The 12,599-nt window shown below is 34.5% G+C and overlaps 1 protein-coding gene across 3 annotated transcripts in view; it reads right to left on the reverse strand.

Annotated features, from left to right (window-relative positions):
* Positions 1-5,333: 5,333 nt before the first annotated feature.
* The window catches only part of BLTP3B (bridge-like lipid transfer protein family member 3B), a 71,173-nt gene continuing 63,907 nt past the window's right edge, over positions 5,334-12,599 (reverse strand). For 2 of the 3 annotated variants that reach the window (XM_037068538.1, XM_037068541.1), the window contains 2 exons: positions 7,656-7,854; positions 5,334-5,969 (listed from right to left, as the gene is read on the reverse strand). In XM_037068538.1, coding sequence (XP_036924433.1) covers positions 5,850-5,969; positions 7,656-7,854 — 319 coding nt within the window. In that variant the 3' untranslated portion in view covers positions 5,334-5,849. The remainder of the gene's footprint in view (positions 5,970-7,655; positions 7,855-12,599) is intronic. The other variant, XM_037068539.1, reaches the window with a different exon arrangement.

Genomic DNA, 12,599 nt, shown 5'->3' on the forward strand with positions numbered 1-12,599 from the left:
GAAAGGCTTACATACATTATAGTGCTTCTCAAACATGCTAATGAAGCAAGAACCTATACTTGGCTTTCACATGTTTTTATATTGATATTACAATATGAGAATGCCTTAAGTTCTAGAAATTTCTGGAAATAAAATATTAAAAAGTTGCTTTATTTGCTCATTTTATATCCCTCTTTAGAACTCTTTTGCATTTATAGCTTTAATGTTTTCTGTGGAAAAATCTTGTTAGACTGTAAGGAATAAAGAAAGTAAAAATAAACCAGAGAGAAGCACCAAATGATTATCATATCTATGCTAATTATGCTAATAAGAATTATCAAGTAAATATATGAATTCAGACAAAATGCTAAGATGCCACATTATTATTATACCAATAAAACGTCTCCAACAGCAGTGAGTACCCTGAATATTAATGTCAAAATTGGAATCTTAAGATTCTAATAGATATATTTTTATGGGCATATCATTGGTGAAGAATTTCTACATGTGCCAATTTTTGCAAATTAAAATGAAGAATTTTTGCTTTATTTTTTGCTTTAGGCTTTAATTCATCTGATAAACCAAGTGAATTCTTTATCATAGATCTTTCTCAAGTGCTTAATTATTGGAATTTTATTCAACCTATTTCCTTACACTGGATTTGCTCACTGAATTTGCTATTTTTAAGTGCTCCTGTTCTGATTTCACTGTGTATCTATGTTAATTGGAGTGATTTGAAGGATGGACCCTGATCATCCCCCTATAAATTTATTTCACCCATATCCTACAGGAATTCTCCTAATCTCTACTTATTTACACCTTTATTCATATACCTATATCTTTTATTCTTGATGACATTTATGATTCAGTGTTTGAGTTTTTTCTGTCATACCAACTAAAACAATTCTGCTAAATGATAATAAGAAAAAGGCAGGTCACGTCACTGTACTCCCCTAACCACTGTAACACCAAGTATTTCTTCACCTAAACCATCCACTATTTCTTCACATAAAAACTAAAAGTGAAAAATGAGAAATTTTACTTACCACTTAGTTAAGTATAACTTGTACAGAATGAATCAACTTTTGATTGATAACACAAATTGAAAATATCTAATTTATAAGTATTGCCTTTTTGTCCAAATATTTTTTCAGAGTCATTTAAAATCCAGATTATTCTTCCTGGTGATTTAGGTACCTTATTTTTCAAAATAAAAAAAAATTTATCATGTAAATAGAAAAAAGACATTAAGTTGGTTTCACAGTTCTTAAAACTTTTCTCTTAAAAGTTTCAAATTCTCAAACCTGTGACTATACAAAGACTATAAACCAAAGACTATACAGCAGTGTTGGCAACCGATAAGCTGAATTTCAATATTGTAACATCAACATGCGTTTCTCTCCACCTCGTGTGGTAATACATTAGGTAATATCTAATGGTTTATAAAAACAGCCATGTTTGCTTTTTTGCTTCATGTTACCTTAATTCTTTTATTTCTCAATAGACAGTAAAACATTTTTAAAATTGTATGGTGTAACTGTTTTAAAAATTACTGCATTAGTGTTTTTATATCCTGTGTGTTCCCAACTTTCCATATCTTATTCCAAAAGGAAATAGAAGTTCAAAATTGACTTCCCTTAGCATCTCAAGGCGTAAGCTAAAAGGAGACGGCTTGCACTTTAAGAATTGGGCACAATAGATACTGTGTTATCAGTGGGGTTCTCAAAATGGAAACCTTTCAGCCATCACTCTTTGGCCTTCTTTCCACTCTGCTGAGCTGACAGAACCGGCAGACCCTGACAGCCACAACACCATATGCTGCAATCAAAGACAGATGACATTCTGGCACTGTAGTAGTTTTATGACACAATATGCTAATTTTGTTTGGGAATGGCCTGCGATAAATTAACTGCAGGTTCAGATATTCAAAATTCTAAAGAATACAATATGGCAAACTGCTCCACGTCCCTACCTTTCCCCCTATGGGTAAAGGAGTCTGTCCCTTTTAACAAGCACCACCTACTTTTCGGCCTACCTTCCACCTCCCATCAATCCAACTGAGAGGAAGAACTCAATACCTGAAAACATCCTTGGTACCTCATCCGTTTTATTCTTTCAACAAATTTATTGAGCACCTACTATGTGCCAGGCACTGTATGAGAGATAAGGAATACAAAGTTGAACAATGACAAAAACATAATTCCTGTTCTCAGGGAGCTTATCATTTAGAGGGTCCACATTAACAAACATATATTACAATTACAAAAGTGTTCAAAGCTAACTAGAGGTATGTGTTCATGTAATTACATGTAACAGCAGTCTTGCTCTGTGACAGAAATCAGGGGATGAGCAGAGATCTTAAAGACAAATGGGAATTAACTAGGCAGTGAGTAGCGAAAGGTATTTCAAATTAAAGCAATAGCATGAACAAGTTTCCAATGTGGAAGAAGCACTATTCTCACTTATTCTAGATACTTAAAGTACAACCAAAGCAGAACACAAAGTAACTGAAACATGCTACACACTGAGGCTAAGCAATAGCAATAGCATCTCCTACTGAGTGCTTTTTAAGGTGATGTGCCAGCTCCTGGCACTGTTTCAATTTTATGAGACATTAACCCTTTTAATGCTTAGAGTTGCCCTATAAAGTAAGTGGTGGCCCTAATCTATGACCTCATAGGCTACAAGATATTTTTGTTTCCATCATAAGACCAATGAAAAGTCAGTGAAGTGTTTTAAGCTAAGGGTAAGAAAGGGATAGGTGGGCTGCCTTGATTAAAATTGCACTTCAAAAACAAGAACTCTGCCTGCACCTAGAGCATGAACCAAAGAGGTCCAGAGTGGCTATAGGATGACCTGTTAGGAGGCGATTCAAGGATTGCAAAGCAAAGGTGCTGATGGTAGCTTGGATTAACTTCACCCACCTAGTGAGAAGGGAAGTAGACAAATTTGAGGGACGTTTGCAAGGTAAAATGACAAAACCTGGTAATGAATTGACAGGGGTAAGGGTAGAGAGGAAGTTAGAGAGAGAATGGTGCCTAAGGTGAATTCAAGATTACCAGTTTGGGAAGCAGGGTGATGGTGTTGCCATTCACAGAAATAGAAGATGCTTTGAAAAACTGAGGTTAATAAAAACTTGTTAAAGAGGAAGTTATAACTCAAGTATTAAATAACAATAATAACAATAAAAAGCCACATATAATTGCCTGCAATCATATGCAGCCATTCTAACATGACTTAAAAATAATGCTGCATCACTAGTATCATAAAGTAACCTTCAGAAATTTTAATATAAAATGAGAAAAGAAAAACACCAAGATACCGAGAAAATGTTTTTCACATTCACAAAATTGAAATGCAAAACACAAGTACCATTTATTTCCCCTGATCGCTAATATCTCTGCTAGAGATTTAGGAAAAAAAAGCTTTTCAAGACATGGCAACTTTATTTGTAATCTGCAGTGATGTAAGGACTCTGGTAAGTCTTGTATAGGCTTATTCCTATACTTCCAACCACCAAATAGGTTGAAATTCACGGAAGCAATCAAAAATCCTCCCACTATCATTTAAGCAGTTTGAATAATATATATCACACACACTATTAAAAGTATTATATTTATCTTTAAAAGAAAAATGGATTAAAAGACAGTAAGTGATGCTCCCCACCCATGGCAAAATGTGTGAATTAATGACCATATAACTGGGATTTAAGTCAAAAGGGCAGGGTATTAACTGTGATTTCGGTCAAGTTGACTTGTCCTTTCTGAGCCTTAGGGTTTTTATTTAACTTCTAAAATGTGAATAATACCTAACTCCCACATTGCTTTTGTGGAAATTACATGAGACAGTGTTTTTTGAAAGTGTTTTATGAATTTTAAATCTCTATAAAAACAGCACACACTATACATTTTTAAAAAATCCAACAAAGCATATGGAATGCTCGGATCCATATTACTTAGCATTTCTACTGTTCGTATGACTTTCTTGAGAAGGCCAATGGAAAAAATATTAAAAACATTTGGCTTCTATAACACTAATTAAAATATACCACAAATTTAAAATTTACAGAGAGCAAACAGGTCAGTCCTGAGAAGCAATGTCAGCTCTGAAGAAGTTAACGTCCCATCAAAGCTGCTTTTCTATATGAGAGACTGCATTTGTTGAATACATACCATAAACCGAAAGAAAAAAGATATTAGCTATACATTTCAAATCTTTAATTAGACCTCGCTTTTAACCTAAGATGACTACTACAAAGTTTTAGATTAACATGGTTTAACATAATTTTTTTCCAATTTTTTATTTAATTATTTTTCAAGTTAACATAATTTTTAAATACTCTGAGGTAAACCATTAACAAGTTAAATTTGTTCTTTGCTGTATCCTCAGCTCCCAAAACAGGGCCTGTATTTAAAATCATGTCAATGAAAATGGGTGTTATAGAAGAAAAAAGGCCAGTACTGTTTTCAATAAAACCTAAGTCACTCCAACACTTAAGTAATGAAACGTGCGTTCCCCTCCGAGCACTCAGACACAGGGATGGCGACGGAAGTCATGCCAACAAGCACAGCACCATAAAGCGTCGTCGCGTCGTTTAAAACGTTCAAGTATGTTAAAGAAAAGCGGTCCAGCTGTTTCATCTTCTACCTAGGATATGCTTATGTTTAAGAATTTAAATTTTAAAATAGACCCCCACTTAGTTTCATTCTATCAGAAATATATTTTAATCTTTAAAAGCCTCTCTTTCTTAAACACTCATGAACTTGTATTTCATAATGCATGACTGAGAATGTCTCGTGTTGGCTTCAACCATAACAATTCCTAGAAAATAGAATTCAGAATTTCGCAATTATTATTATTATAGAAGTATGTATGTCACAAAGAACTTTAATCAAAACTAGCTATATAAACTGGTATGTGCAAACACCCACCTAAATCTGATACTAGAAGAATGGTATCAAATTGGTTTTTGTATGTGTAAAGAAAATTCTCTGAAAACATTCCCCTCCTTAAACAGAGAAAAGATAAAGGTAAAGAAATCATACAAATAGTATTAATTACAGTTATTACAGTTATAAATGCTGCCAAATTTAGTGGGATAGTTAAATTACTTTTTCTTATAATAAATATTTCAAGGAATGTACAAGTAATGTTTTTTAAGTCAGTTGGCCTTATACTCTAATGTTTTGCTCTTTATAGTTTATGCTTTTTATTTTTACATTTATACCATCTTGTGAAAAATTATAGCTTCAACTTACACAGTTTATCCATCATTTAAAATAACTTCTTTTTCACACTTCCAGTTACTTAATAAGTTCAGTAGGGTGAAGATTTTCCAGAACTTTCAAACCCAGTATTTATATAATTTATTAATCTGATTGGATTTTCACAGTAATTAAATAATTATAGATTTAAGTACATTATTTTAATAACATTTAAAATGTAAGCCTTTTATTTTACATTAGCCTTAAAAGCATTTGCAACTTTGTAAATAATAGTAATTATTATCTGTGGAACACAATAGATTTCATTTTTCTTTTTAAAAAATGCCTATAGTGTGGTATCAAAATTAGGAAATGACATCTTCTTTTCATTAGGCATGGAATTATTTTACAGTATGTGTTGACCTTCCCTCTATCACACCAGTTTAAAAGAGGTATAAACTCCAAAACATAAAACAACCAAAAGATTGTAATGCTCGTACCTAGTATTTCCTAAACTGGCTTTGGAATAGTCACCACTTCATCATGTTCCATTTCATTTTATTGTTTTTTCATGAAAAGGAAATTCTCTCGCTAACTGGTAACATCACACCATAAATACAGCCTCCCGACTCCAGAGTTACAGTTTGAGTGTCACTGCCACTCCCACTATTCAACTGTCATCTTCTTTATATGATGATGAAGAGCATCTTTTTCCAAGTGAGCCTCTGCAAGAGCCATTTTAGCTTTAGCCAATTCTTGCTTAAGAGATTCGTTCTCTTCCAAGAGCTGAAATGACAAATTTGAAAAATCAGAGAATTCAGTTATTTTCAGAAAACACAGGTAATTTATGTAGTAGCTAAAGGTATGACCCTTGGAACAGTAGGAATACCCAGTGCTGGTGAGGATGCACTTATGCTGAAAACTGCCCTGAGAGGCCAGTTGGAAGCACATTTCAAGCCCTTTAAAATGTCCACAAGTTTTGACCCAGCAACTCAAAACACAAATTAAATCCTAATTTCAAACTCTAACAGTAATTTAGCTTAATTTTAATTTCTCTGGACCTTTCTGTGGCTTTAGACAGTGCTGAACTCACCTCACTTTCCTAAGTGTCTCTCCTTTTCTGCGTTTCATGCCACAGCTCTTTCCTGTTTATCCCTTTCCACATATGGGCTTTTCATCTTTTCCTCTTCTGTTTAAGAACCTTTAAATTTTAATATTCTACTAGCCTCCAGGATGGGTCACCTCTGTCATCATTCGAGTCACTCTCTTAGGTGACTGCATGTACTGCTGGTGGCTCCCACTATCGTACACAGTCTGATACAGTGTAAACCACCCTCTCCAGCTTCAGACCCACGTTCTGACCGGCTCATTAGGCACTTTCATCTAGATGGCCAATAGGTGTCCCTCCTAATTAACACTTAGTTCAAGTACTTTATCCTCTTAGAACTATTCCCTAACCCCTCACTATGAAGATTTGATAAGACTAAGTACTTTCTATCTCAGAAAAAAGCATTTACAGATACATCAATATATATATATATATATTTAATTTCAAATAGTTCTCAGACTTCTTTTAGTCCCAGCTTAAGAATTCCTGCTTATAAACCAAGCTGGGTACCTTCCTGTATTTCCTCAGTCTCTAGTGCAGCATTACAAAGGTATGTTGTAATCACCCATCACACAGTCCTGTCTTTCCCACCAGACTTTGAGTTTCTCAACAGATAAGGATGGTACACTGTTCACCTCTGTACCCTGGCTCACAGGTGACATCCAACAAACCCTGCTGAACATAAATGAAGTCATTCTGTGGTTCTATTATGCAGAATTAAACTTCTGCTGGGCATTTTAGTTATGATATGGCACACAATAAAAAGCAGTTCAAGTATTAACAAATGTTAACAGAAAGTTTAGATATGAGTACATCCACATCCACATTACCTACCATTAAAAGTGAATTTGAAGCATATAAGCAATATAAAAAAATAACTGTTAAACAATATTAGGTAAAAAATAATAAAGTATATACACTAAAATAACAATTGTTTAAGAAAATTATGGAAAAAAGCCTAAGAGGAAAATAAAGTATTAATAGCACTTTAGGAGGTTAGAATGTACTAAAGTTGTTTTAAATATTTTTCTGAAATATTATAATATCCTTCCAACTTAAAAATAAGACATTATTTAAAAAGATATCGACATGACTTTATTCCCCAGGAAGCATTCCAGAATGAGAAGCCAGCACTCGCCCACATTCACTCCCCCATCTCCCGGTTAGAAGGCAGCCTCTCTGAAGGCTGGGCCCGTTCCTATCACGCTCAACAGGCCATCCCCAACATCTAACACGGGGTGGGGATCCATAGGAGGCACCCAGCGAAGGCTGCCTAAATAAATAAATAACTTCTTAATTATTTAGCATGTAACATTTATTTTAGTTGCTGAAGCTGAAAGAGAATAAGTTAGTTTGCCCATTACCTGCTCCCTTGTGAAGCCAAAGGCGCACTCAACAAAGTTAGCTGACTGAGAAGGCCAAGGAGCCTCAGGGCTCGTCTGAGTGCCTCGGGTGACACTGTGCTGTTTCTTCAGGTCGTACTTTCCACTGGTGAGCAGCACTGATTCACTTGTGACATTTTCTTTCAAATCACTTCCAGGGTTAAGTATCTGAGAATCTGATAAAACAAATAAAATGCTCAGACCACATTTCTAAATACCTGATATATCTCAATTACTATTATGAAAAACTAATTTAAAAATAAACATATCTCTATTAGTATGAAGAAATTATTCTAAAATAGAACAACAATAAAGTGAATAAAACCAAAAGCTCATTCACTGAAAAGATAAAACAAAATTGACAAAACTTTAGTTAGATTGACCCCCCCCTCAAAGGTAAAGAAATTATTAGACAATGGACATTACTATCAATCTTAATGAAATAAAAATGATTATAAAGGAATGTTATGAACAACTATATTCCAATAAGTTAGACAACTTAGATGAAATAGAAAAAGTCCTAGGAAGACATAAACTACCAAAATAGACGAAGAAAGAATCCACATATAGCAGGTGAAGAGAAAGAATCAGTAATCACAAATACTACCCACAGAGAAAAGCCCAGGCCCAGATGGTTTCAATGGCGAATCCTACCAAACATTTAAGAAAATATTAATACCAAATCTTCACAAACTCTTTAAAAAAATAGAAGTAACATTTCTCAACTCATTCTATGAAGCTAGTATTACCCCTATTCCAAAACCAGACATAACTAAAATCACTATGCTCATAAATATAAACACAAAAACCCTCCACAAAATATTAGAAAACTGAAACCAGTGATATATGTATAAAAATTATACACTGGGGCCAAGTGGGATTTATCCCAGGAATGCAAGGTTGAGGTAATATCCAAACACGATTGCCATGATACATCCCAGTAACAGAATGGAACAAAAGTCACATGATTATTTCAATAGGTACAGAAAAAACATTTCACAATATCCAATGCTTTCTTATGATAAAAACACTCGGCAAACTAGGAACAGAAGGGAATTTCTCAATCTGACAAAGGTTAACCACAAGAATCCCACAGCCAACACCATACTTAATGGTATAGGACTGCATGCTTCTCTCTTAAGATTGTAAACAACACAAGGTTGTTTGCTCTCACCACTTTCATTTAACAATGTACTAAAGGTTTTAACCAAGGCAATTAGGCAAGAAAAGAAATAAAAGGCATCTACACTAGAAAGGAAGTAAAATTACTTCTACTCACTTATGACATAACCTTGCATATAGAAAAAAACTAAAGAATATACTAAAAACTCTTAGAACTAATGAATGAGTTTAGCTAAGTTGCAGGATACAAGATCAATGTACAAATATCACTTGTTATTCTAAACACTTAAAATGAACAACCCTAAAACAAATTAAGAAAACAACTCCATTTAAACCATCATCCAAAAGTAAAATACTTAGTAATAAATTTAACAAAAATAAAAACTTCAGTTCCAAAAGCTAAAGCACTGTTGAAAGAAATTAAAGACCTAAATAAATGGAAAAGATTACATGTTCATGGATGAAAAGACTTAATATTGTTAAGATGGCACTACTTTCCAAATTGATCTACAGCTTTAACACAATCCCTATCTAAACTGTGCTGGCTTCTTTGTGGAAATTAACAAGCTGATTCTAAAATTTACATGGTACCTCATGGAACGCAGAACAGTAAAAACAAATGCGTGCACACACACACAAACACCTGAAGTTGGAGGACTCACACTTTCCAATTTCAGAACTTACCCCTGAACAAAACGGCAATTAAGACAGTGTGGTACTGCTACACAATTAGATTTACAGATAAATGAAATACACTTGCAAGTTCAGAAATAAACTGATATGTCTATGGTCCTTACCAGCACACCAAATACAAAAATGAACTCAAATAGATCAAATAGCTAACTTACAGCTAAATCTATAAAACTCTCAAAAGAAAACATAGGGGTAAATTTCATAATTTCAGATGTGTTCATGGATTTTTAGATATTACACCAAAAGCACAAAAGAAAAAAAAGCAACCACAACCCAAATAAACTGCACACAACTAAAAAAAATTATTTTCATGCTTCAAAGGACACTCTGATAAAAGTAAAAAGATAGTCCATAGAAGAAAATATTTCCAAATTATATTTGATAAGGAACTTATTTCTATAATACATAATGAATTCCTAAAACCCAATAATAAAGACAAATAATCCATTTAGAGCACAGGCAAAGGATGTGAACATTTTCCCAAAGATACACAAATAGCAAATAAAGACATGAACAAAAATGCTTGGCATCATTAGCCATTAGAAGAGTATATATCAAAACCATGATACCATCGCTTCATACCCACTAGGATGCCTATAATCAGAGTCAGATAAAAGCAGCGTTGGCAAAGATGTAGAGAAGTTGGAACCCTCAATATACTCTAGTGGTAAACATGCAGACTAGTGCAACCACTTGAAAACAGTCTGGCAGTTCCTCAAATGGTTAATTTAGAGTCACCATATGTCCCAATAATTCCATTCTTAGATACATACCCAAGAGAAATGAAAACATATACACAAATGTTTATAGCTGCATAATTCGTAATAGTCAAAAAATAGAAATTCAAATGCCCATCAAGTTATGAATAAACAAAATGTAGTGGTCCATAAAATGAAATTATTACTTAGCCATGCAGGAAAATAAAGTACTGATAAATGCAACTACATAAATGAATCTTGAAACTATGCTAAATGAAAGAAACCAGTCACAAAAGACCATATATTGTATAATTCCGTTTGTATGAGATGTTCCGAGTAGGCAAATCCACAGACAGACAGACAGACAGCACAGTAGGGGTTGCCCTGGGCTGGGGAAGGAATGGGAAGAGACTGCTAGTAGACAGAGGTATTTTTGAGGGTGATGAAAATGCTCTACAACTGACTGTGATAGTGATGGCACCATTAGTGAGTATACTAAAAAATACTAAATTGTCTACTTTGTGTGAATGGTATGACATAACACAGAAATCCAAGGGACGATGCTTCAGGCAGGGCTGGATACTAGGATGCATGTGTCCTTGGAAGAATCACTTTAGAAACCTGACTATATCTTAGGTAAACTTTTCTTTCTCTCTGTGTTGGTTCAGTCATATGACAGCAAAGGTAGCCACTGGTGACTCAAACAAGAAAGTTTCAAAAAAAAAAAGAAAGAAAGAAAGTTTCAGAGTCTGTGACCCTTAGTGTCTTCCTCAATTCACAAAAAAAATGGCTCAGAATGCTTGGGTCACAGTCAAATCATTTATTAGTCACCATGTCCCAAGCAATGAAATCTTTAGATTGGCCAAGCTGGATCCTATTCTCATTTCTGTGACAGAGTGTCATATGATTGCCAGGTTCAGTAAAATCACATGGAATGAGAGAATAACAGTATATGAAGTCAAACTGGATTGTGTAAACGAAAGAGTACTACCTGCTCAATGTAATTCCACCCCCCCCTTAAAAAGATTCCCAGAAGGAAACAACCTCAAAAGACTAAATAGCATTCGTAAAATACCATGTGATTCGTCATTGGTTTTCAAACTTTTAAAGAATCCTTTTTAAAAATTAAATATGCCTCACAACACTAAAATGAACTAAAAATAAAAGCTGAGTTACCCTGCTGTAGTAAGGATAACAGAAGACCCAGGACCTATTCTATTTAGCCTACATCTTACTACTCACGGGATTCTAAGAATAATGAAAAAGCCACTGATTAAACAACTCTAAAACCTATTTTATATTAATAACTGGGAGGTAGAATAAGGAGAGAAAAGGGAAAGAAGAGAAGAGGAAGAGGTATGGAGAGGAGAAACAAGAGATTTGGAGAGTAAAGGAGAAAGAGGAAGGATGGAAGAGAGGGAGAGGGGTGTGTATGTAAGAAGAGGCAAAGAGGGAGAGGTAAGAAGGGAGAAGAAGGCAGAAAGATGTGGGAAGGGAAAAGGAAGAGATAAGAAGGGAGGGAACGGGGACAAAGAGGCAAGATGGTGGAGAAGGTAAAAAGATGGGGGGGAGGGGACCGGAAAGGAATGAGAAGAGAACCTGTGAATGACATGGGTGATTGAAGTCTATTGCTACAGAAAGACACATTTCCTTACATTTGCTTTAAAAGAGGTTCATCTTTCAAGTTCTTAGGACAAATTTTGATGAACAAGTCCATGCTTTTGAAGGATGAAGCCTGCGGTGTCTTGCAGCAACATATACTTCTCCCTAGTACAGGACCTGCCACTTACTTTCTAACTCTTTCATCTTGAACAAGTCACCCGACTTCTATAAGCTTCAATTTCTCACGGTAATTTGCAAAATAGAAGTGATAAGAATACTTGCCTTAATTATTACAAAGGGTTATGGTAAGAATGAGTTTATGTTTAATGTAAAAGAACTTTATAAACTGGGAAGCATTATTCAAGTATGCATTGTTATTAGTACCACAGCAGGTGCTTCATAAATATTTGACTTCATACACTTCAACAGTTCTGTTTATTCAAACAGAAAATTTGTATTCATTTTTCCTTTCTGGTCATGTGGACAGTCTTCTGAATTTAGATGCTACCTTTCTTTAGGTTTAGCAATCAAATAAATCTTCCCACATTTCAAGTTAGGAAGCATTGTGGTAATAATTTTAAGGGTGTGTATGGCAAAGAGTTGCCAGTCGCAGACCTTTAAAGGTACAGTCAGATATAACCTATTGGGAGGTAGTCCCTTCCTCACATCCCTTTCGGTTGACTCTTGATGTCATAATGGCCACTGTTTCAGACGGGAATATGCCAGGCCCTACATTTGTTGGGGAGAAAAAAAATGTTGAGAGCCAGTATACAAATATTAAAAGTAATTAATGATAAATGGCATGGTATAT

This window comes from Sturnira hondurensis, unplaced genomic scaffold (genome assembly GCF_014824575.4).
Source record: "Sturnira hondurensis isolate 20B ecotype Veracruz unplaced genomic scaffold, ASM1482457v3 Scaffold0017436, whole genome shotgun sequence".
NCBI lineage: Eukaryota > Metazoa > Chordata > Mammalia > Chiroptera > Phyllostomidae > Sturnira > Sturnira hondurensis.